This window comes from Numida meleagris, chromosome 13 (genome assembly GCF_002078875.1).
Source record: "Numida meleagris isolate 19003 breed g44 Domestic line chromosome 13, NumMel1.0, whole genome shotgun sequence".
NCBI classification, from domain to species: Eukaryota; Metazoa; Chordata; class Aves; order Galliformes; family Numididae; genus Numida; species Numida meleagris.
In genome coordinates this window covers 7,042,672-7,069,133 of record NC_034421.1, presented here as the reverse complement: position 1 = coordinate 7,069,133, position 26,462 = coordinate 7,042,672, and the positions used below count along the sequence as shown (strand labels likewise).

The 26,462-nt window shown below is 38.4% G+C and overlaps 1 protein-coding gene across 1 annotated transcript in view; it reads right to left on the bottom strand.

Annotated features, from left to right (window-relative positions):
• Window positions 1–26,147, bottom strand: part of RBBP6 (RB binding protein 6, ubiquitin ligase) — a 31,826-nt gene extending 5,679 nt beyond the window's left edge. Inside the window, exons 1-15 of the mRNA XM_021411324.1 lie at window positions 25,656–26,147; window positions 18,094–18,193; window positions 15,454–15,490; window positions 10,722–10,766; window positions 8,208–8,296; window positions 7,999–8,095; window positions 7,078–7,217; window positions 6,027–6,199; window positions 5,203–5,306; window positions 4,495–4,835; window positions 3,306–3,399; window positions 3,127–3,205; window positions 2,971–3,028; window positions 1,459–1,824; window positions 999–1,100 (exon numbers count right to left, since the gene is read on the bottom strand). Of these exons, the coding sequence (XP_021266999.1) occupies window positions 999–1,100; window positions 1,459–1,824; window positions 2,971–3,028; window positions 3,127–3,205; window positions 3,306–3,399; window positions 4,495–4,835; window positions 5,203–5,306; window positions 6,027–6,199; window positions 7,078–7,217; window positions 7,999–8,095; window positions 8,208–8,296; window positions 10,722–10,766; window positions 15,454–15,490; window positions 18,094–18,193; window positions 25,656–25,821 (1,991 nt within the window). The 5' untranslated portion in view covers window positions 25,822–26,147. The remainder of the gene's footprint in view (window positions 1–998; window positions 1,101–1,458; window positions 1,825–2,970; window positions 3,029–3,126; window positions 3,206–3,305; window positions 3,400–4,494; window positions 4,836–5,202; window positions 5,307–6,026; window positions 6,200–7,077; window positions 7,218–7,998; window positions 8,096–8,207; window positions 8,297–10,721; window positions 10,767–15,453; window positions 15,491–18,093; window positions 18,194–25,655) is intronic.

Below are 26,462 nucleotides of genomic sequence, written 5' to 3'. Positions count from 1 at the left end.
ATGTTGTAGTAAGGCGCAAAAAGAGCAAGTCTTAATGGCTACAGTACGGTACCAAGCAATAAGGAAACATGAATTCAACTGAATAGAGTAAAGCCCAATTTTAAAATACCAGCTTAGTCAATTTAACTTCACTGTTTATTTGGCAACCTGTACAGGATGTGTAATACTTGGTACTGCAAGATTACATACAACAAAATTTAATCAACACTTCTAGCCAGATGTTCTAGTAGAATTTTGCACGTATCTCTAACCAAGGCTAGTGACACTGTTTCAAATAAGGTCTTATCTAAAAGTAATATTATGCCATTACTCTAAGAAATACACTGACAGCGTTACTAATAGACAGTTATTCAGACTGTTGTCCAAGTGATTCTTTGAGATAGAAAATATCAACTACCCTATTTTCCTTGACAAGCTTTTCTTTCACTATTTTTAAATAACTACTCCTCATTATTCTGCACATGCTCATTAGCATCACTCTCCCTCTAAAAGTCCTTCAGCAATTTAAGATTTCATTATAAACACATCTGATCTTTTAATTCCTAAGAAAAAATTATCAATGTCAACGGGACACTAGCATAAGCCATCAGTTTTGCAGTCCAGGTTGAAATCTATCCACGTATCCACATGAGAAACAAAAGAGGAAATGAAGACAATTTCTCTCATTTCTTTCCTCCCAAGAGCTTTGAGGTAATAGCTACAATCAGAACAGGGCGACGGAGAACATCCAGCAACTAAACCTCCTCAAGGCTGTCAGGAGGTGAAGGATGGTTACAGAAATACTTTAGTAAAAGAGACACCTGCTCCTTAATAACTGCTGCCAAATTATAAGTCAACTGTGCTCTGCTATATCTGAGCTAGCAACCTTCAAATGAAACTCCTAACAACGCTAAGCCCTTTAATCATCCAATCCATCTAAAGATAGTGAGGTGGAGTGGACCTCCTCCTGATTCTTCTAGACAATCTGCTTCTCCATTACGGACATGTAAAGCAGTTACCTGGAAAACGAACGCCTACGCTCCTTTTGAATCTTTTTATATTCCATCAATTCCTTAGCAAAATCATTTGTAAACTCATCAAGTTTGGACTTTTTCTTTTCCCTGTTAAAATAAGTTTGACCTTTATTACAATTATAGTTTGACCTTTATTACAAAAAGACAGCAAGAAACAAAACATGGCCAATATGAGAAAATGTATACTGCATGCAAATGCAAAAGGTGAACATCCTATTTACGCAAAACAGTTTAGAATTCCTCTGAGTCTTAGGGAAAGTTTTAGAGTTACTTTTGTCTTTAGTTTGGCATGTTTACCATCCGCAATGAAAAAGTATATTGGAAGAAAATGCTCTATATGTAATTTTGGCTTATGTCAGATGCACTTTAGGCGTAACTGCAGTCCGATATGCTACTGAAATACAAAAATGAAAAACACCACAATTTCACTGAGCCAAATACTTACTCCTCTTTAAGTCTCCGTTGTTCTCTGTAAAACTCCTCCCTAGATAAAGGAGGTGCTTGTGTCGTTGGGATGGTATTTGAATGAGCCGTTGGTACTGCTGTTGGTACCCAAGCTGATGACATGTTTGCAGGAGCTGGGGGATATCCTGGAGGGGGAACAGTGTACCCAGCTGATGGAGGCTGACCAGGTGGAAACTGAGGAGGAAACTGTGGTGGCGGTACCCCCGGTGGAAGAGGAAGTGCATGGGGAGGTGGAGGATACAAGGGAGGTGGAGGCACAGGCACAAAGACTGGTGCTGATGCTGGTAGTGTTGGGGCCTGAGTCCTTTGGGAACGTTCACTATGCGGGCGTCCTCGATTTGAACTTCTAAAGAAACCCAAAAACACGTGTCACTGTTTGTTACACTTTGCCCTGATTTTAAAGAGGAAAGCAAATGAAGCAGGAGCACAGTGGTGACCACATCTTGCTCTGAACTTTAGTGTTTTTCTCCCTGCCTTCTGGTCATTTCAGTCTACATTCATTTCTTGATCCTCATACTTGCTGTCCTCATCCTCACACCCCTAACAGTTCCCTCAGTCTTCTCTGCTTACACTCATCTTCGTAACTGTAGACGGAGACTGCCTATGCTTAAAAGAGATTCCCATTTCCCATGTGACAAGTGCCCATTGCTTCTCTGCCACTCCTTGATACATTTAATATTTCACACTTCTGTTCTTCAACGTACTGCACAAATATTAACTAATCTTCTCTTGAACTTCTTCTAACATCTTCCACATTGGCATCCTATGTTGTTGCCTCACGATGATGCATTTGGCCTGTCCTTGTCCCTAAATTGTTATTTTCCTTCTTATTGAATTTGATGTTTTACCTAATTTGTGGGATGGATGCTTGTTTTTGTATTGACTTATCCTTAATATTTTATAAACGCAACGCATACTTAACATTTATCTATAACAAATATTTACCAGAATGAAAGACAAACTTGACACTATGATTAATAAATAAAATGGACTCCTCTCTCTCCAAGCGAGAGAAAGCAGTTTGGCTGTTTGAGAGGACTGAAAAAACTCCAAATAGTTGTAAAATAAAAGCACCGACTTTGCCAGTAGTTTGTTCAACTAACATCAACTAAATTGCTGTAAAAAATAATGTTGGAGATTCATTTCTATGAATTCAACTTCTTTTGGCCATATTCAGCCAAAGGGCTTTCCATCTAGTCTTTTAATTATATTTAATTTGAATATATAATTACTGATTCTTCAAAAAGAGTTCATTTTTCACAGTCCTCTTCAATTATGCACTGTAGCTTTCTTTTAAACAATCTTTTTGGAGGCACAGGTCCCCTTTGTTAGACCTAATTCAAATAACGCCACTTAAAAACTAATTACTACTCCACAATTATCTGTACATACTTATTTCGTTATAAATCAGCTATTGACTAAGTTGTGTGTCACTGCCAAATTCAACGTGTTACAAGTAATAACATTTTGAGTTTCTGTAGAATATACTTACAGTTCCCAACCCGGCCTGCCACCTGCTGAGCGAATTGCACCGATTCTCATTGGATGACCTTTTGGATTGGAGAGAGGAAAAGGAAAAAATCCCATTCAGTTTATCTGAAGGTTTTTTTCTTTTTTTTTTTTTAATTCTAAACCTGCAGATACTTACCGGTTGTGGGAATTGATTGTCCTTGTGGGCCCAGAAGGCTAGGTATTGCTGGTTGCCTTAGTACAGGAACCTGATAGCCCTTGTGAATAAACGCAAACTGTTAGAAAATAAGATTTATTAAAATACAAGAATATGCTGAAATCTGTTGAAATACAAATGTCTGTTAAAATAAAATTTACCTTCTCTTCCAACAAACTGCTGATTGCCAGAGAGGAAGATTTAGAAAGCTCAGCAGCAGTCACCAGAGCAGCAGGAGGTATAATATCTGGATCACTGGAGAAAAAAATAACCAACTGATTCAAATACACTGTTTTGAAGAGCTACTGGAAATATAAAGTTCAAAGTAAGAAAAGGCTGGCTACTGTAAAAGGAAAAATAAATTAAAAAATAATCTTCACCAGATTTACAAACGTAAAGCTGGCTGATTGCAAATGAAGTACTGAATTCAATTTGGACTAGAGAAAGTTCAAGGGAAAAATGTTTTATCAAGCTGGTTGCAAATGAAAGGGCTAGAGTACTTATAAACCACACACTAAAATTCAGTTTTGGAAGATGCAAGAAGAACTTAAATTCTACTAGGGCATGTTCATATGCTAGTTTATCAGCTGCCTTAGAGGTTTGCTTTAAATTGTGATCCTTTGTCCTCAACAGTACAACCGAGCCTGACAGCCTACTTGACAGAGTGGTTATTTGCATTTAAAGCATAAAGTTGAAAGCATATAAACCCTAAACAATAGTTCCTATTTTAAATATATTTTCTGTCAACTTCACTGGGTTGCAAACTTAAGACTTTTATGTTTATAAATACTTCAAATTTTCAGTGTTTTAAAGAACTATTATCCAAATCTGTATGAGTCACTGACTACACTATGTGTTTTACTGAAGATGATTCTGACATCATAATAATGATGACAGAACTATTGTAGAAAAAAGTAATGTGAAAATACCTAGTTAGTTTTAGCTGTAATTGACCTTGTATACTTCTCATGAAAACACCATCTCCTCAGTAACAGGAAAATTTATACACTCAAAAAGAATTCACGCGATAGCTAAATGATCACTTTAGGAATTGCTTGTCATTTAAATAAAGGGCTGCTGAGGAAAAAAAAAAATCCTGTTACAAGGTAAATGCATACTGAATGACTGATAGGGAATCAAACAAGAAAAACTTCAGGGAAGTTCCTGAATGAGGCACAACTCTAATCTAAAGTGTCCTCATCCAAAGCAAAAACAAAAAGCGGAACTTATACGACCACTGGAACTGTCGTTAGCGATCCATACATAAATCACCAAGAAGCTTCAGAGGAAGAATCTAACTTCAGCATTTTGTTGTCTTTTGTATTTGTGTTGAGCTACAGCTTAACTTACCGAAAAGGTCCATCTGGCTTTTCACCACGGAGAGACAGAGACACTGCTGGAGGGAGATCAGACACAAGGACAGAAGATGGATTTACTGGTAGCGCAGCTGCAACAGACTGACCAGGGCCCAAGGCAGCAGCAGAGTGAGAAGACAGAGAAGCTAATGGAATCATTAGCGGATCCTGCTGTCTGGAAATTGCTGGCCTCATTAGAGGCTGCAGGTTGCGTGTTATCGTTTGTCTCATTAGTGGTGGCGGAGGTGGCGGTGGTGGTGGTGGCTGCTGCTGTTGCTGCTGAATCTTACGGAGCCTTTTTGTGTAGCCAGTTTCATTTTTGAAGTTGTTCACAGCCTATAGGTGGAAAAACATTTGCAATGAAGTCCTAAGAAAATTCAGCAATAAAAGTAAAGCCTCCAAGGAGTAAAACTACACGTGTAATTCTGTAAATGTACTTGTATTTAAAATACTTGACTTCAGCATTAACATTGAATCCCAAAGCAAGACAATCATTTTTTAAATAAACAGTGACTGTAATTTACCAATTGCCACTAAAGAGCTGTTGGTTTTCAGTAACAAAAGATAATGTATATGAGAAGTAGATTTAGCCTTATTCAATTTAGCCTTGCTGAAGGAGACAAAAATTAGTATTTTCTTCCACTTTAGCTTTTTACAAGTAATTTTTTCTTACAAACAGTTTATGTAAAAGTGATCACGTTACCTGGCGTAAGAACTTGTTGGCAATTAAAGCATCCGGAGACACATCTGTTTGATGACATGTTGGGCACGTATGTTCCTCAGATTCCAATAATGCCGTTCTGATACCTGAGAATAATTAGAATGATAATATAATTTCTAGGCATGCTGAGAAAATTTGGGAATTCTAATCGTTTATAAAACCATGTGCATGATTAATGAGTATGGTCTTGAATTGAGAGCACAAAGCTCTAAGTGTTCAAAAGCCTCAAAAAATTGAATATGCAGCAAACAACTATACAGTTTTGATCATTAATCGTTTTAACATTTGAAGCTGCAGAGCAGACTGCATCATGCCATTTCAGCCAGCCCTTTTTCCCATTACCTAGTACAGAGAGCTGTCAACCACCCTCAAGGTAACAAAACATTGCTAAACACCATCGGTAAGTTCGGATTCTAAAGTTCTTAACCTTCTCTCACTAGAAAAACTTGGATAGAATACTAAACTATCCACTTGTTTCAGTTCACAGTAAGTCAAGACTTCTGCTATGTAATGGTAACACTTTGTATAATGAAAGAAAAGGATGGAGACAAAGTAAATGTATTCAATACCTAGCTTGGCAATGAACTGCACAAATAAGTACTCTTTTCACACTTGTCCTTCTGCAGAAAAAAAAAAAGCTTTCTGCCTTTTTTTCCCCCTTTATACCAGTGAAGTCCTTTTCTATTTAGGCTATACTTCAGCACTAAATAGAGCTGGTAACAAAAGTAATTTTATTAGCTTCTATTTCTCTCATCAGTAGATCATGTTTGATGCTCTGAATTAACAAATGTGGGAGTAATACTTACATTCATCACAGTAACTGTTTCCACAGCAGGGAATAACGACTGCATCTGTCATTATATCCTTACAAATCAGACATAACAACTCATCTGGAATAGGATCATCTTCTTCTGAGGAGGAGGATGGCTCTTCTGGCAAGAAAGGAGGCTTTTCCTTCTTTCCTATAGCATAAGCTTCCCTGGAGAGAGGGAGGAGATGGGAGGGAAAAAGAAAATAATTCACATGAGGTAAAAAAAAACTTTTCCAAGCTTTTGACTTTATCAAAAAAAATCATTTATTTTTAAATCACAGGCGATTAAACTTCTTTCTACAGCCACAACACTATCAGAGGGAATGTCTACCCTTTCTGGAAAATTCTCCCAACTGTTAGCTCAACCAAGACAAGCAATTAGCCTAGACTAGAAAGATAATCGACAGTCGGAAATTATGTGTAATGAATCCCACCTCTTCTGTGCCAGAGGGCAAACAAAAGTTGTAGGCTCAGTATATACTTGATCTCTGAGAAATTACATTTTCTAAATTAAAAATGTCTACATTACAGCTTCTACAAAAAGAGATCCTAAACAGAAAAACAGAAGTGTTACCAAACACTTCCAAAACTGGAATAGAAACAGACACTGCTCTCAGAACACACTAGCATTTTCTCAGTTCATACCAGCAGGAAAACTTCACTGTTTCACATGTGAGATCTGACAGACAGAGGGGGAGGAAATCTCAGCCCTATAGCTATCTGTTAAACCTTTCAAGAAACCTTTGAAGCATAAACCAGGAGCAAATCAAGCTTTCTGAAAAGAAAACAACTCTGACTGTAAATGCTACCAAAATATTTCGCAGAAATATGGATTCTTAGCTTACAACAAGTTTAACCCAGTTCCAGAGGGATGAACAGTAGGACCACCTTATTTTACTATCAGAAGTCATCACACTGACTTCAAGATATGACAGAGCATCCTTCCCTGCAATTACTGATGCTGGACAACTTGTTTGAATTGCCACTCAGGCATTTATGTATGATCTCATTTGCTTTTTGGTCCATCTGGAAACTCCCATACTTACGCATCAATAGTTGGTATAGCATATTTTCCAGTGTTTGTCAGCATAGCACCCTTTGTATTGGGATCTTTCACCTCCATCATGAAACTCCTGGGAATTCCTGTGCTCTTTTTAATCCTGGGTACTGACTCAAAATTTTTGTCCTGTTAAGAGAAGAAATGCAGACATTTCAACCTAAGAGCCACGCTTAAATGACATTTCAAAGATTACACTAACCAGTGAAAGCTTTTAATCCTCTCCTTTTCTCTAATGGGAGGGTTGCATGATTAAAATATTAATTTTCCTAATTGTAGTCAGGATGTTTCAAAGGTTTGAGCTATATTCTGAACTTAACAGACATTCATACAACTTCTGGCTGCTCAGGGGTTGAATATTCCTCAGTTTACCACTCCAGCACGACAAGAAATAAGCTCTTGCTCTGAAGGAGTCTATTTCAGTGCTCTGAATCAGTCACTGGAGAAACTTAAATTCCTTATCTATGTATGAAGATTTGATTCATACCCCACAGCTCCATGTTCAGTGACTAATGTTAAATGGTAATGAATACTCAACATGCAAATCTTCAGTACATTGTGTCAACAGAAATATCCCCTTGCAACACAAAGTACTAACTGATGGCCACCAAAAACTTAACAGTTCAGGGAAAAATACCCAATTAAATTGGAGTGCATAGAAATATAAACAGGTACACAGAGAAAGACCTGTGGATGTATTTAAAGCCTATTACTTAGGGAAAAAAAGGAAGTTTAATGTTTATAATTCCATCTTTACCCTTGAAATTTCAAGGGCTTTGCAATACTGTCTTGCACCTGTACTTCACCCCAGGAAAAATGACTCTCAAAATCAATGTTGATATATTTGTTGAGTAACTAAGTTTAAATAAATAAGCAACTAAATTACACCAGCAGTCCACCACAATCTTACCCCATTTGTTGGGCAGTTCTTTATATAGTGGCCAGGTTTTCCACAACGAAAGCAAGTGTATGATGGTGGAGGCGGACCCAAAGGTTTCTTCATGTAACTAAAAGTTTTTTGGGAAAAAAAAAAGGCACGCATGTGTATCTCTCTTTAAAGCAAACAACTCTATAATATTTTTCTGCAATCTTCAAAGATTTGACTTCATCAACACTTACTTGATCGGATCATATTCATGGCCAGACTGTGACATCATAGCTTTTATTTTATCTTCTTCGGAAGCATTGGCTTCAGCCAGATTGGCAGTCTGTTTAACAGGTAATTATTTGACACACACATTAGAAACACATTTAATTCCACACAGCCAAAGACAACACCACTCATCCAATCCTGTAAAGAGCAGCACAACTCTAGCTGAGGTTGCATGAAAACAGCTGCTTATATAAAATATATTTGTCCTGAAGATGTTCTGGGGAGTCCTTATGCCATTACATGATGTTTATGTGCCTGTTAATCTACTTGAAGAGAGCATTCTTGGGCACTCAAAACCTTAGGCTCTGTTTGTACCTTACAGAAAGACTTGTGTAAGCAATCCAAATTTCTTCAACATAATGTGGACTGAAGCTATGTGTAAAAATAAACAAATAAACAGAAAAAAACCCCAAAACCACCACTATCTGGTATTTTAAAATTGGTTTTTAAGCTCCAGACTATTTTGGAGAAGATATCCGTCATATATTCAATTCAGAAATACAGAAGTCAAGTACTACTTCTTACATTTTGCAGCATTAAAAGGACACACAACCGGCTGTTGGGGAAGCAGTTTCTACTTGCTCAAATTCTGACAGAGAAGCATTAAAAGGAATCAAGCTTTCAATAAGTGCTCAGCAAGACAAAGGATTCTTTTCAGGAGAAACATGACCACCATGTGCTGTGGAGAGTCCAAACTGCACGCTGTCCCCAGCAAACAACTTCTTCACACTGAGTGCTTTAAGTGCAAGTAAAACATTTAGGGATTTTTCTTCCCCAGTTGACTGTGTCCTTTTAACATACAAAATGTAATGTAAACCTTATGCAGAACTAGATCTCCAAAACATTGAAGTGAGCTGATTTTTTTACGCAGCATTTGTTAAAATGTTTTGTTACACACTAGTCCAGATACAAGCAGGGTCTAAGGGAGTGACTGCAAATTATTTGGACCTTCAAGCACCTATCATTCAGATCAACCACTCATGTTTTTGTTTTCATATGCATTCATTCACAAAAGCAACCAACTAGTTTCAACATTTTATTAAATGGTTGTTTCACATACACAGTTTTTCTCAACATTAACATAATCCAGATCGACATCTACGAAATCATTTCCATTAACATTTACAGAAAACTTTTACAAAAGCTTGCCTAATTTGTTTGAACCCAAACGGTTTACAAAACACATCCAAAACCCACAAAACATTAGTAGGAATAGACCAAAATTCAAATATGGCATTTAATACATAACGAAAATAAAACAGAACTGTTAACACATTGCCTCCATGCTAAGCCAGTCTGCTCTGAAGAGGTTAGGGAATGTAACAGTTTGGAGCTGCCTTCTTTTGTTCCTGTACTTTTCTGAAATACTCAGATTTTCTTGAGAGCTTAAATGTGTGTACATCACTTGGACAGTTTCTCACATTTTAGAATAAAACTTGACATAAGCTTACAGAACCAAGGACATATTTAGGGACAGCACTAATGGAGACCAATTTCTTTAGGTGGCTACATTGCAACTGTTTTTTTGTCGTCGTTGGTTTTTTTGGGGCAGATGTATACAACTTATTTTCTGCAGCGGGTAAGGGAAGAATTTACCAGTGGGCAGACTTCTCTCTTGGAAATTAACTCCAGCATTTATTGTCAGAAGAACAAACTCCAGCTACTCTGCATTAGGCCCTGCCTTCTCTGATCTTTGTAATTTTAATGACTAGCAGTTTAATGGGCTAGTACTAAGCCTTTTCAAAGTGCAATCACTAGTGCTTTCCCAGACAAAGTTACACATTATTGAGCAAAGAATGCAAGCAGTTTCATAGCAAAACATGGCATTACAACAGTTTCGGTAGGTCACATCTGCTAATATGCCACACATACACATTGGTATATTCCTATAAACAATTAGGTACATTTACACAATTTACAGTCTGTGTTCAAACAAATTAGACTGTGTTGCCCACTATATATACTACAACTTATAAAACTGTGCAACATTCAGGGATGGATCTGTATCTAGGAAGACTAGAAATTCAAAAATAGCCATGCAATTGTCCATGTTACAGAAACACTGTTTTTTTTTTTTTTTGGCTGTTTGCAAAGCCCTCTGAAATGTCCATAACTTACAGCCAATTAAATTCTTCTGTAAAAATTGGGTTAGTTTCCAACGAAAAATTAACGAAACGTATGAAAAATGGTAAACCGCTTCTGAAGTGCTTCTTCTTTGTGTCTTGAAGATGAGTAATACTGCAACATTATGTTGAGGCTGATAAGGTACTCCCCTTCAATCTTCCCAAACTGGGAACTACTCTTTACAGGATAGTATTAAAATTTACACACAGTTTAAAATTAAAATAAATACTTAATCTTATTAAAAATTAAAGATTTCTTCAGATTACAACAGTAAGCCAACTATAGATCACAATAGAAGATTTAAAAATACGAAGCAAATGCTTTTTTTTTAATACTTGACAAGAATATATATATACCTTCGTAAGCTGGGCCAGAGAAATAGATGCAGAAGAGTCATCAATCTGTTCACAAAAAATTAAACACATATTCAAGTTCTACAGTCAAAACATAGCAACATTTAACCTCTACTGTAGTCAAAGTCTGCACTATATTGCCTGTGTGTCTCTTGAAGACGCATTTTCAATTATATATTTCATTTGTATTTATTCAAAAAAAGTCCAAATAAATGAGAGCTTAAGGGTGTCTATATGGTTAAAGAGAAGAAACAAAAACAACCAAATTCAACTGAGATCAACTTTTTGCTCAGGAGTACCTCAAAGAGGTACCTCTGCCAACCATTTACAACTGCAAAGAAGTCAAACAGGCAAGGAAACTCAATTTTCAGTTGAAAGGGATTTTTTAAAATAATATTTATGGGGTTTTTTTTGAGAAAGAAACATCACGGGGAAACTTATTTTTGCTGTAATTTGTAAGTTAATCACTTAATGTTTCATCATTTGTAAATGCACATGGTTAAGCTTTTGTGGACACAGTAGCTGCCTGTGAAAATAAAGCACGGGCCTATCAGCTCCGAACCATGAACTCTGCTATTTCCAAATGACTGAGGGGCAATCTCACCACACCCCACAAAACCCAATGAAAAATACTAATCCTAAACATCAGTCACAAAAGCAATCCATAACTTGTCTAAAAATAATAAACCCTTATTAAATTACTGAAATAAAGGTGCGCATCATGACAGAGTAGTCTATAAAAATAGAGAGAATTGATTTCTACTATGTTATTAAACCACATACTATACGAATTAGTTTGGAAAGTGTGGGAATTCAATATTTTCCCTGCTATCAGACAAAAAGAGCTTTCAAATAACAGCCTAGTACTAAATGAACAAAAGCAAGAAAGCATAAAGCATACAACAACGAAATAATGAAAATATGGGGTCAGAACGTAACAGTATTTTTCCCCTATCACAACCACTTTCCTCCCTTCCAGCCACCTACGGGATCAGCCTACAGGAATGAGGTCTTAAGGCCACTGGTTAATAATGGACCACAGTGTTTATTGAGAACTGAAGTGTAGCTTTCCCACAACTAGGAATTGTAACTCTCTTTCCTTTTCCAGTTTTTGAATCATGCCACAAGCAGCAATAAGCTTACACTAGTAAAGCATTTTCAGAAAGACGCCTGAAATTCTGCTTATTAAGTTCTAAGTTCAAAAGAGTAGAAAAAAATGTCAGCATGTAAACTGAACAGCTCACCTCGAGAGATCACTGAACTGATCAGAGAAGAGATAAACAATCCTTCCTTGAAACAAAAACTATTACCTAACAGAGAGGAAGAATTCAAGGCAACAGCTTTAGCAGATGGTGGAGGAAAGATATCCATCTGCAGACAACTCCTCACTCCAGTAGAACACTGGTTTTAATTAATCACTCATTTCCTTTTCAGAAGATGTTGCACTTAGTTTTGTTAAAAAGGATGTTTGGCTAAGTATTGAGAAGCAGAAGCTCCATGTGCCACTCCCTTAAACATGGAAAAAAAAAAAGAGACCTTTGTTCTCACGGGAGGCTACAACTTAGGCACTATCATCTGGTGGGTTTTCTGGGGCAAATTAAAAATTAAGGACACTACCTAATGCAGCCTAGAAATTTGACGATACATTTAACAGTCTAGTACTGATGAGTAACTGAAACAAAACAATGAAATATTAATCAGTTCTTGTATTTTATTAGGAAAAAGCATTATATGGCCTACAGGCAACAGTCTAATTTCCCAAGGAGGTGATAATACTCCTTTCTATCAAAAGCAGCAAGCAGATAATGGAGTAAGTTTGCCCAATGGCCATCTTCCAAAGATCCTGCATTCTTGTCTATTTTTTTTCCCCATTACATTTCCGCTGAACTAATTCCTGCCAGGCCCTCCAATCAGTCAAGCAGAAACACCTCCAGGAATCCCACACAGCCCTAAGGAAGCACTGCAGTACAACTGGGGAAAGAAAACACAGAGTTGCCAGTCAGATGGATTAACTCTCAATTCCTAGAGAAGACTGAACAGAAGGTAAGGTGAAGTAAATGGAAAAGGGGACAGAGAATAGGGAAAAGGCTAAACTTGCTGCTGGAGTGCTAGATCTACATTATAGTGGTTTTAGAAAACCTGAGAACTTCGCTAAACTGCAAATTCAGCAAGGAAGGATTGCAGCTGTACTTCATGGCACTAACACACAGGACACAACTGTGCATCTCTGCAACCTCTGAGGACAAATACCAAATAGAGATTCTTGCAGTTGCTGAAATACTAATGCTAAAACAAAACAATCTACTGTCTTGATTTGGCTGTGGTAGCAGTGGAACGACACACATTTGGAAGTAAAAAATAACAGCTAACACAAAAGAGAAAAGAGAAACAATGAAAAAATACTCTGTGAGCTTTTGTGTGTCCTTTTTTTTTTTGTTTGTTTGTTTTTTTTTTTGACTCATTTTAGTTTTGCTGCTTTTGCTTTACTGTTGAATTGTAACTGATGAGCTTTCCAGGAGTTTACTCTACCACACTAAGATCCAGGCTCTACTTTGAAATAAATACAGGAACACAAATATTTAAAAACAAAAAAAATCATTAGACAAAGACCTGAGCTGCCTTTGGAAGTGAATCTCACTGTGCTTCCAACTCTAAAAGCAGTGCATTGTCACGGGCTTCTAAAGTAATATTTAATTTTTATATAAAAGTATACATATATATAGGCTTATACATGTATATGTATATATATGCAAGGAGGTTTCCACTCTCTCTATGCCTACCCACAGCCCAAATCAGACGTAGTGAGAGCAAACAAGTGGGAAATGTTTCTGCTTTGTCTTCCATTTAATTAGTTCTAACTAACACTAACCCCCCCCAGCACACTCCAGATACTTGTTTTTTTTTTGAGATATCTATGTTAGCTTATGATAAGATGCTACTTAAGAACGTAATACAGACATGCCAGGGAACACACAAGGCTAAAAGAATGTTAACTTTATTTATGAACATGTGGTTTGTGTTTATACACATGCTAGTAAACAAAAAGAAAAATAACTGTTTTCAAGAAATAAAAACCCATCTGAATCAGATCAAACACTATAAACGTGGTTTACGCAAATGCATTACATTAACTACTAGGGTCACTGGCCCAGTTAAGCTAACTTGAACTCAAAATGAGAGGTATTTATGTCACAAAAGGAATTCAAACCAATCAGGGATTGAATTACGGATGTCAGATTCAGACTGAAGTCTTTTTAGATCTACATACAAAAAGGTTTTCATCTGAAGTTGATTGCAAACCATTCCATGAGAACCAAATGCTGTATTCTTCACAGAACACAGACACTGAGTTTATGAATTTCTAGATTAAGTTATCCTAACAACTTAGAAAGTGATCAGATCCAATGATCCAGGGTTAGTGTAATGCCTCACACCGTTCTAGAGAAGAAAAAGCAGTTATATTTAAAGATGAAAAATAAAAACCACCAAGCAATAATTTTTATACTGTAAGGACTATCCTGAAATTCAGAGTCACACATAATATTTGACCCAAGTGGCAAATCAATATTTAGGTCATTATCAATCAAGTATTTCCTCGTGCACTTATCTATATTTTAGCAACAGAGTAACAGTGTGTTTTCAAGCCTGAAGAAAAACACTGTCCCTTTTCCAAATGTAAATTCAAAATGGTGGTATACTAAAGAGAGGCTTCACCTTTGGGAAATTAAAGCAGCATCCAGCCCTGAAGCCACCCAGATTCCAAAAAATACAGCACAGAGGAACGTTAAGAAAAATGACACGGACTTCAGCCACAAACGCGCCAGGCTCTAACCTTGTGCCGAAATTTGTATTCCACATTTTAGATATTTTCCACTTACAGTTAAACTATTAAACTAAAGTGTTTCATTAGATAAAGTGAGAAGTCCAAACGCAGAGCTTTAGAATACCACTTTGTAGCAATGATATTCAATGATACTCAAATTCAAGGCAATTTTTCAAGACATTCATGTACTCAGAGGGGCCCAAACAATATCACTTCAATTACAGTTTTAGGAGCAAATACTCAAGTGCTTAAGGACTTGAAAAGGAATTATTTAGCTGCACAGAAACGTCCTCAGAAAATGCACGGGATATGTTGCTTTTGGTATTTGTTTGAACCCCCGGGTTAAAAGTAAGAAACAATACCCAGTTCAACAATAATGGTTTCTCAGTGGTTTTTGATAACATTTTCAAAAACCATTAGGCAAAAAAGGTATTTAAAAACAAAAACTAAGTGATACAATGTGAAAATGGCAAAAAATACACTCCAAACATTTTTATTGCAAGAAACAAAAAGCACACAACAACCTATACAAACATACATATCACTAGCTATAGACAGACAGATGTAGAACATGGCACCATGTTCAGTTGTGCAAACCTCAAACCTACACGATCTGAAACGATCATACAGTATCTGTACAACAAAAAGTCATACAGGAAATAATCTAGCATATTCAATATGAAATACAATGCATTACTAGGCACAAATACCAATATTCACATTAGAATTGTGCAAATGATGTCATTACTCAGTTTTTACTACGCTGAATCAAATACATTGTATTTACAACATATACTATGTTTTGATTGAAAAGATATTAAGTTAATATTTGGAAAATTAGTGTAAGGCTACATCGTTTATAATTAAGTGCAGTGTGCAGAAAAAAAAGTGTGAGATTGTGTTTTTACATACTGCTTTTGATGTTCCACTCACTGGTTCAGTTCGACTTCTAGAAGAAGAAATAAAGGTGATCAGAATTTAAAGAAAAGCACTCGTACAAAGAGATTACAAAACCTGAGCATTGAAAAATCATGTTCTGAAAATCTACTGAATGTAGAAATTCATACATAAACTCTTCTCCCTCTCTACGTTCAGTACAATGAAAAAAATCATTTCTACTTTGTTAAATATTAAGATTTACAGCTCTAGATATATCTGATATATCTCCAGATATATAACACTGCAAGCAGAAGTCCTCAGGAATTCTGCCTCTGCTGCATAAGCAGCAAAAATATGAAGTCTGCACTATGGCTTTGCATTCTTCAATAACATTCCAGACACGAAGTCAGCTTTAGCCAATCTGTATATCCCTAGTGTTACAATTAGGTAGCAGATACAACACTTTCATTTCTAAGAAAGAGCAGTTACATTCTAGATACTCTCAAGTGCAAATTTCCTCAAGTAAAAAAAACAAAAATCAGAAGTCAGTCATCTGACAAAGGAATAACAAAAATTTCTGCTTCCTACTCTTTAGAACTGCGTTTCTTTGTGGAAGCCCAAGCACTGCGTTCAGATATCTACTACATTTAGCCACGGAATTGCCAAAATATTAGAACTTGTTATCTATGCTATATTGACTAAAAATAGTAGTAGAAATGTCACCTGAAAGGAGTTTCTAGGATTTTGTGCGATTTAGCAGTCCTGTGACAAAAAAAAAGGTCTTAATTGCCAGAATTTGCTTTAAAATAATCTTGAAAATTCTACAATATTTTAGAAAATATTTCTTTATTACATTTAAAAACTTGCTGAGATTCCACATACTGATTGGTCCATACCTGCACACTACTTCTGAATCAGACATGCAACCACTGATACAATTCACAGATTGGAATTGCCCCATGAGCAGCGGCAATTTAAAAGCTGCTGTGGAACTGACGTACAAAAAGAAAGGCTCCCACTCCCTGGCACTGAAAAAGCTGGAAAAGCACTAGGCTTCCACTTAGAGCCACATCTCCTGAAGACGAGGAGGTACATGGAAATACTTTAGATTACCATGCAACAGCTTCTTTATGCATTTACCTTGAAGAACAGACTACTAGAAGAATAAAACATTCGCAAAGGCCTCTCCACCATTAGAGCACACACTCATAATTCCCAAGGCTTCGCCACTCTACCACTTGTTCCGGCAATATTTCCAGGTGAGGGGACAGAAAGCTGATCTACCTGGTTAATTTTCAGTATTAGAACGGCAGTGTAATTCTTTCTCTGTCCCCACACAGAGGTACCTACTAGACCTTTGATACTAGCTGCATCTAGTTTTAGAACAGCATTAAGGTACCAGGAGGGGGTGCCATCCAACCAGAGATGGAGGATGCACCAACAGGATAGCACTAGGCATACATACTTAACCCCTAAAACAAGGTGATGTTTATAAGCACAACACTGTAAGGTCCCGAATTACCAGGCAGTGTGTGAAAGAGTTTAAACAACTATGGCAATAATATGCTAAAGTTCACGTGCAGAGCCACATAGATCCAACTTTTTTGCTTGCAAATGCTTCAAGGGTACCAAGATGCTGCTGTAGTTTGTTTGTTAGAGACAAACTATAACTCATCAGTAAACTTTATTTGTTGAGAATGAATGTTGAAAAGGTGAAGCAAAACCACAAGTTAGTAACAGCTACTAATTGTGGTAGAGAGGTGTATCTTTGAGAAGGCTGGAAAACTGGGCCATTCGAACAATGCTAACAGTTGCTGCAGAACTGGACTCTGTGAATAAATGCATGACAGCAACAATCCTGTAATATAATTATAATTAATGCATGTGATTCTCTGCTCTCCATGAATACTAGGAACACAGAATGAAAACCTGGAGCACGGATACCAGCTTAATTAAGGTAAAACAGAAAGCTAATTAGTAGCATTTGGCAGCACGGTCGCCCTCTTGATGAGTTTTAAGTCAGGAAAGCCTTAGCTTTTCCTTCATGGTACCCACATGTAGAGGAATAAACTTAAGGGTATTGTTCTTTTTCACTTGCATGAAACAATTATTGTATTTAGGAAACTAACAGGAATCAGTTATGTATGAGACTTCTTGCTTGCAAGGCTCACCAACTGGTAACCCTTGCTCCATCTTCTACTGCTAGCATGCAAAAATAGCAGGTTTGGGCCATAAGAATACTTGCCATGTCACAAAGACAAAAATGCAGGAAAGTCTCAAACTGAGAACTACTGGGATGGGAACAAAGTATAAATATGCATGGTAGTGTAAATTTATATTTACTACAAAATAAAATAGAGTAATCTACATAATAAGGAATCTCCTCATGTAGAGGAAACAGGATCTAAAATCTTGGGTCTCAGAAAATCAGCTCCAAGAACAATGTCAACAGAATCATCTCAAAAGTCACTGCTGCTGGAGTTTGAACCCCAGCAGGCCTAAAAATGTAAGTCTGTTTTGGGAGGGACACATAAAAATCTACTCCATTGCAAAAATAAAAACAATGCCAGCTTTTGAAATAAATATACAATATGAATGCCTTTAGGTAACTAATATAAATCCAAAAAGTGAAGAAACACCTCACAAAGAATACAATGCTTTATGTATACTTACATAACATACGTTTTGCTTGTAGCTTTAACTCCTCCAATAGGGATTCTTCTCACAATTACAGATGAATTCTTGGGAATCAGAGCGTTATCATCTGTGTATTCTAGAAAAAAAACACAAATGCAGAAAAAAAGTCATGAGAACATATTAATAGGTATTCTGATAACACTTCAGAGCATTCTTTTACAGATATCAAAGTAGAAGTTTACATGTACCATTTGCACTTCTACTGTCTTTAAGTAACAGCCTACTTCAAAAAATTCTTTAAGTTTGATAATCAAACATAAGCAACAACATTTTTTTTTAAGCTAGTCTGAATGCCAACACCCAAACAGTCTCAAAGGTCACTGAAAGAGGGTCTGTGAGTGCACAAGGTTCATTCCTGTTCTAGATTAGGTTGCTTTTGCTTCTGTTAGGCTATAACACCAACAGGCTTTGGGAGAAAAAACAAACCACTGCAGTCCCACATGCATAAACCAAATTTTTAAGCCCTGTTATTCTGCCCTGTAACAAGACAGGGCCTTAACTTAAGCATGAGAACTTTCAGCTATTGCTTTCATAGTTGATAACTAAAACCAATTGCTAGTGTTTAACACAGAAGAGAATCTGCCATCTCTGTATAGGAGCTTAACAGATTAATGACCACCAAGCCTTCCAGCTGCTCAGTGTTTTCTATTTAAGCGGAAACTAAACTGGCATTGCTAGAAATTATACTGTAGATACTTTTTTTCTTTTCAGCCTGCTCTCACAAACAGGCCAGGAGTGGCTCAAACTAGAGTGGTATCTCTCTTCTTAAGCTAATTATCTAGCTTCAATTAACTACAGGGGGGTGAATTCTTTAAAGTCACATTTTGCAGAGCAAAGTAACTCAAAATTACTTACAAAGGTAGATTTTAAAAAGCTTTTTACAAAATAGCATGCCTGAAGCTATCCATGCCTTGCCTTGGTTAACACCACCTTTGTCTTTTGAAAAGGAGGAAAACCATTTGACCTTCTACATAAGACTGAAACAAACAATCCTATCTGAGACACTGAGCAAGACTGAAACACCAAAGTCTCTCCATCAGAATGGCTTTTATATTGTACTTCTACAATCCAGATGGCACTATTCTAAATCACTGTCAGCAGCCATTCTCTATAACCCACCCACAGTTTAAAATACTGAAAACCCTTAACCTTTGCAGACCAGATCAGAAAAGCAAAGGCTCTGTGTATCTTGTCATGCATGCATTCTCATGGTGCTTTTGCCCAGTGATCATACACAAAGTAAGACTATTTCATGACTTAAGCTCCATTTTTCAGCATGTTATTCCTGGAAACAGAAGCATCATTTAAACTGAAACACACCTACCAGAGGGTAGCGTTTCAACAATGAAATGAAAAATTTATTTCTATTTCCAGATGATAAATAACTTCCTCAAAAACTGAAAAATCATCTAGCTGAAACTAATTCCTGATCTTCCCCAAGGGAATTGAACTGCAGACTTCCTCTGAATTTCACAGTCATTTAGAACTGTGTGGGAAAGGACTATTCCTAATAACATCTATGAAAACAGAAGCTTTTTCTTAAGTTATATATCCTGAAACCAACCCCTAGAGCTCTAGGAATATCTGACCATTACAAAGCTAGCTGTCACAAAAGGCCTGCAGTAGGAATTCTCAATAGAGTAGTTCAGATTAGAAGCCACTGGATGATTTCAGAGCTCTAGGATAAGCAACAGTGGCTCCTCAACCGAGTAGGAGCTTGCTGTGCCTGTTCCAAATACAAAAGTTGGTAGTTCTACAGAAAATTGCATATTTTTGCACCTCTCCTGGACTGTGAGCAAGGGATCAGCTGACTGCTCCTGCTGATTTTTCTGGACATCAGCTGAAAGGAACAGAACAGACTCCTTTCCATGTGCATCACACATACATGGAAATTATCCAGGAAAACCTAGGCTAAAGTAAATAAAGAAATATAGGCAAAAGAACCATCGACAATGAATATTATGAAGAGTTATCTTTGAAGTTTTTTTTTTTTTTTAAATCTATAGCCCTCAGGCTCACAAACAGAAAACTAACACTAAAAGAGTTGAACTTTCATACTAGATTAGGACAGCCACAGCCATTCAAAGAAGACACTCTTTTCCTTTGAGACCTTATGCTTTTCTCTTCAAAAAACAATGTGTTTTTAATGCACATTCTGTTTTTCTGTAACAGTGCAAATAGGCTCTATTTCTGTTTGCATTATAAATCTGTTGAGTCTGAACTGCTCTCTCCTGCATTCAATGACTTCATTCACAAATTATACAAGCCTGCAGAGGCCAATCTGAATGCACACAAAAGGCGTACGTATGATGCATAAGGGTGAAGAAATCCTTTTTCAGTCATCTGTGACAATTTATTGACCCTTAGAAGAGAAGCACCAACACACAAGCCCTTGAAATAAGCTACCCTTGTGTGCACGCCTATGTTTGCTTGCTTTCAGCCTGCATGTTAAAAGAGCTCCAGCCATCCAGGAGCAGACTAATACAAAAATGAACTCACTTCAAATGCCAAACGGTGCTTTCATATTTAAACTGATCAACAGAAGACCAGTAACTCCTTGTGAAGCAGACTTTACTTTCATAGGACATTTATGACACTTATTTGTATGTGGTATTTATATCATCCCATTTGCTTTGTCACTGCAATAGTGTGACAGAATTGGTGGAAGAATGATTACACACAGCTGAGTGCATTAGCTGAGTTACATCTGCAAAAGGACTTGAAATCAGTTGGCTGCTGCATCTGTATTTCTCCTTGATCCTAACTAACTGAATGCATTTTGGTGATGAAATTTTAATAAAAGTGAACAATGCAAAGTATGAACGTAACCTCTTTTAAAAAAAGGAAAAGGATGAAAGCTGAAGCCACTCCAAGTCCCTGGTAATGCGTTTGCTCAATTTGAGTTTAACAGAAACCAGCTGAGTCTAACAGCTCTAAGATTGAACTGACATCTCCAGCAGAAGCTTGTTCCCCATAGCAATATCGCCTCACAGGGACTTGGCCGCTCCCTGGTGCAAAGCAGTGTCACTGCAAACCCTCCCTCACCATGTGACTGAACATCTGCAAACCAGAGGTGACATCAGATTCAACAAGGCCACTTTTCACACTTGTCCAAGCAGAGCTCTAACAGAAATTCTCCATGAAGCAGGAGGTAAGCAAATTGTTGATTCCTATTCCCTTACAATACAAAACTCATTTTACTGATGGCGCCAGCGAGTGGCTTTAGTCAATCTGACCTGTGATAAAAAAAAAGGAATTCAATTAGTTCAAAAAACTTCCAAAACCAAAAGGAAAAAATTGATGATGCATTAAGCAGAAGTGACAGCAAATTTTACACTGTTCTATCTGTTCTACAAGAAAATAGCATACTTGAAAAGAGTAAAGGGAAAGAGATGTTTCAAGGACTGAATGGAAGTAGACACATCAAAAAATAACTGACTTCAAATAAAAAACACATTCATTTATGTAACCTTCTGCAAAAAAAGTGTAAAATGCTGAAAATCTCATAGTTTTAATAATTTGTGTTACATGCATACTATAAACAAGTTATTCTAAGAAGTTCTTACTGTATTTCATGGTCTGTTTTCATCCACTGGTTTCAGTCTGAGAGCACTGCACAAAGCATGTTTTGAGCACAACAGAGAGGTAGTGCTCTTAAATAACGTTAGAAGGCAAGACCATATGTGAAATACCTTTGCTAGGCTGAGATATCTCGCTAATCAGATACTGTGCTAGGATCTGAGAAGTAAGAGAGGAAAATGACCACTAACATTCAAGACTATCTCATCTAAAAGAAAAATAAAACAGGGCAACTCCGGCAAATGTTCTGTCTCCCGAACACTTAAAAATATGCTCCCTCATTATCATTTTTTTTTTAACCAATACTTATATTTCTTTACTTTGCAAGAAGCAAGTAAGTGATGTAGCTGGCACTGAAAAACTGCCTTGAAACGCACTGATTAATGGAGCAGACTGCTATTTCTGGTTTTCAGCATCCACCAAAATAGGTATCGATGACCTCATCTGACATCCTATTTCTTGAATGAGTTAGATCACTTGTCAAATGGTTCACAGACCTTTCATTTGCATCATTATTGTGCAGTGCTGTGCTTCGTAAGAGCACTTATATGATCCTGAATGGATGAGTCAAAGTCTAACATATAATCATCAATCAGAGCACACAGACTGCCCAAAGCCTCAGCGTTCAGCTGGCAGCATTTGCCATCTCAATGTGTCACTGAGGAGAGAGTGAAAGCAATGCTGGAGACAGGGTGAAGATGGATCAGGCTGAGCTTGCCCACAGCACCTGCCAAAGGGACATTAATCCAGCTGACACCCACAGAGGATGGATCCCAGACCTGCTGGTGGCAGTTAAAGCAGCTGACTCAGACAAGCACTGCATCTGAGCTCCACTGTAACACACCAGTCCTTGACTAGGTACATAACTTACTCTCATCTTAACAGGGAACTCCACATCCTTTCTGAGAGCTCTATGTAATAGCATTGCACAGTAACACAGGAATTGTACTGATGCACAACTAAGGCAATTCCTAATGCTAGCACTGCAACAAAATCATACAGTGAAGGACAAGGTTTAAAAGTTGCTTAAATGTCTTATCTGAAACACTATGTTTGCAAATTGCTGAAGAAATTCCAGTACACAGACATCAGCTGTGAGGCCACGTGATTTCAGAGTGAGCACGTGATTTCAGAGTGAGCACGTGATTTCAGAGTGAGCACGAGTTTGAAGACAACACACTAGGCATGAGTAAAGCTGTTAAGTACAAGCCACAGCACTGAACTCATGCAAGATCCCAGTTCCAAGATTTTAAGACCACTCCTCCTGAAAACTATTCATCCCACCAGGACCAGTTCACTCACTTACATTTTTTTAGCTCATTTTAATGTGTTTTGACAAATTAGCAGCGTAGCACATATTCTCTAAGTGCTTTTGAGTCAGAAGGTTTCAGGGCAGGAAAGAGTACTCAAGAAACTTGAATTCGGAAGTTTTCACTGCTTCCATATCATAGTAAGAACATCTACTATGAAAGACTGCAATCAAATCAATCGAATTCTGATCAAATTGATATTCAAATGCATCATTCTTGAGTACAGGCTTTTTTTTTTTTTTAATGGGTCCTAACCATCCTTTTTTCTTTCTCTGCATATTAAGAGTCTACCTTTACATATTCTCCACTGATATTTATGTTCCTATTTACTGTTAGCTTCTACTAGCATTACATCTAGTTCTAGATATCCATTATGAAAAGTAACAGCTACTGAATTTTGAAACATGAGTCTTCAAAGAAATCGGAACCAGCAGGCCATCTTCAGTCAAGTTTCACTTTATTCACTCCAGTATCTCTTTAACATCTCTCAGAACTCCCACACAGACATGAAGTCATAAGAAACCAATACTTTGTGTCCATATACAGGAATTCCAGACATGTAATTCAGGCAAAATACCCTAGTCTGATTTTCCCTTTTTCTTTTGACGATGCATTCAAACATCTGAATCTGATTAATAGAAAATTAGATTTGGAGGTGTGCACATAAACTAAAATAACTGGCATCTGGCCTTGCTCTGAAACCCACTTTTTTTTTTAAATGGAAGTCACCCCTACAAAAAACTTCAATAAGCATCTGTGCTGCTAATCCACCAAGTTTACAAGTTATGCTTGTTCTTGTAATGGTCTAAAAGCAACAAAGGGGACCAAAAGACAGGCTTGCTGCCTTTAAACAAGAGCCATGCTTTTTAAAGAGATACTCCACCATTAGGCAACCCCTCACTTCACGATCTACTGAGGCAGATACTTTTTCTCCACTAGATTCTGATACGTGTGAGAACAGAGAAACATACCTTGTAAAACTAGTATTAAGAATATGAATAATGCTTTATGGGATACACACTTATACGTGCATAAATTAGTATTCTTTTTTCCTTTAGAATTTTGCTTTCTGCTCCTCTCCTCACCTGCTATTACAGGATCCTTTTAAAAACAACAAAAATAAGCCTCTAAACAAGCAAGCCCAAAACTAAATCAAAGTTTTTCTGCAGGTGATAACTGGGCTGCATCACAGTTTGTTACCATCTAATGTTGAGGTATTAAGGCTTTGTTTTTACACAAACCCAGCTGTCACAACACAGTATCAGATCGCTGTCCATTCCAGCTGCCAGTTCTGTGAAGCTAGCAGTGCATTAGCAGCTGCATACAAAATCCAGAGATCTTTCAGGAGCAATGTCCTTAAAACAAGCAAAACACTTTCCAAAAGTGTCTCACCATTTTATTCAGTACTAACACATCACAAAATCCTAAATTTTTGTATATCTACCTACACACGCAACACAATGGCATCTCTGGGCAGATCTGTGACAATGTTATGCTGGTAAAGTCCCTTTATAGACATCCTGAAAATAGTTTCTTAGTATCTGTGGAGACTCAGAGAGCTTTAAGCCCAGCCATGTAAAATATTAGGGTTGAAGTTACAGTTACCGGTGTAGATATTACGTTGCTTGAATTTTAAAATGTGAAACAGAAAAAACACACCCTAGTACACATTTTAAAAGAAAGATGTTCTAAGTGTCACAGAACAACAAGGCAAACAGACAAGCTTACTGTTTAAGAAATAAAAACACTTCAGAATTTTTTTATTTCTGAGAATCAACATCCCCAAGTCTTTAATCACATCCAAACACATCGGGATGGCAAATCACCACCACAAACTTTAGTATCACACCAAGCAACACAGAAACATTATCATCACTGATAATTGAGCACTATATTGAAATTAGAAGAATTTATGCCATTTGCAAGAATATTTCTTCTTACACTCCCCATGAACCCTCTGGCATTAGACTTCAGCACCTCCCTGACATGGTTACTATGTAATAACACAAAAAAGGGTTATAAATGAAAGAAGCAATGATGTTTAATAGACACCGTCATAGAAATGCTTTGGTGGAAAACAAAACAAAACAACGTGCAAAAAGTTACTCTAGGAGGAAATTCCAAAGTGTAATTTACATATGGAGAACACTCGTGCAAAATGGCTTTTAAGGGTCTGCAAAGATGATAGGTCACAGATAACTCATGATCAAGGATGTTGCTAGAGAGTGGTTTCTGCAACAGCCACAAAGACAGCTTTCCAGTACAGTGAAGAAAATGAAATCATCATAACCACTTTATTTCTTCAGATAAGTTAAACATCTGTTTCTATCACTTACAGCTTTTTCCATCAGATTTCAAATAAATCTGGCAAGTTCGTTATAACGAGTTAACCTCCCATCTTTCCTTATTTTAATCAGAAGTCAGAAGAACTCCAGGAAACCAGTACTTCTGTAATCGCGTATCAGCCGCACGTTCTTCTACGCACAGCTCTGAATTTAAAACACGGACCTGACGGTTCCGTCAGCGCAGCAACGACAAAAGCATGGCTCCCTAAGGCCCAAACACACGACACTGCTCCGGACCTCGGCCGCAACCCGTCACCGCGTCCACCCCCCGCCCGGCGCCGAGCCGCCCACCCCCCGCACGCACCTTCTTTGGTCTGGGCGTTGGTGATCTGCAGGTCGCAGTCGGCCGCCTTCAGCTTCTCGCGGGCCATGATCTGGCGCTTGAGGTCGCACAGGGAGATGTGAAGGCCGTCGAAGGTGACGGTGTCATAGTTCAGCTTGGAGGAGAACTTGTAATGGACGCACGACATGGTGGGGCCGGGCGGCGGCGGCGAGGCCTGCGCGCCGGGCTAGGCCGCACCGAGCGCCGGGCGGGCGGCGGCGGCGCTGAGCTGGGGCGAGCGGCGCTCAGAGGCCGCGGCGCTGCGCCATGGCCAGGCCGCGCGGCCTAGGCACACTCGGCTCGGGGAGGCCTCAGGGCTCCATGGCGGCGGCGGCGGCAGGCCCCGCTCCCCGTCTCCACGACGACTCCGGCTCTCGGCGAGCAAGCTAGGCCTCGGCGGCACGCCCGCCCACCCGGCTCTTCCTCGCAGCGCAGTCGGGCACCGCGGAGAAACCCCGCGACTCAGCTCCTCTGCCCCTACTCTCACGACGTTCCCAGGCTCGGCCTCTGGCTATGGCGGCTCCGGCGCCCCCGCCTCAGCGCTCCTCCGAGGGGTTTCCCGGCCGCCAACCGCACGGGGCACCGCACTGCGGCTGCGCAACGGCACGTCACGCCCACCTCTCACGTGACGCAGCGCATTATGACAAAGGAGCGCCTGGCCCGCGTCACGTGGCGGGAAGGTGGCTCCGCCCCTTTTGCCAGCGGGTGGGGCGCCCCCTTGCGGTACGTCGACGCCGTCCGTTACCGCCCGTTACCCCCGCGCCGCGTGGCCTCCCGCCGCCACTCGGA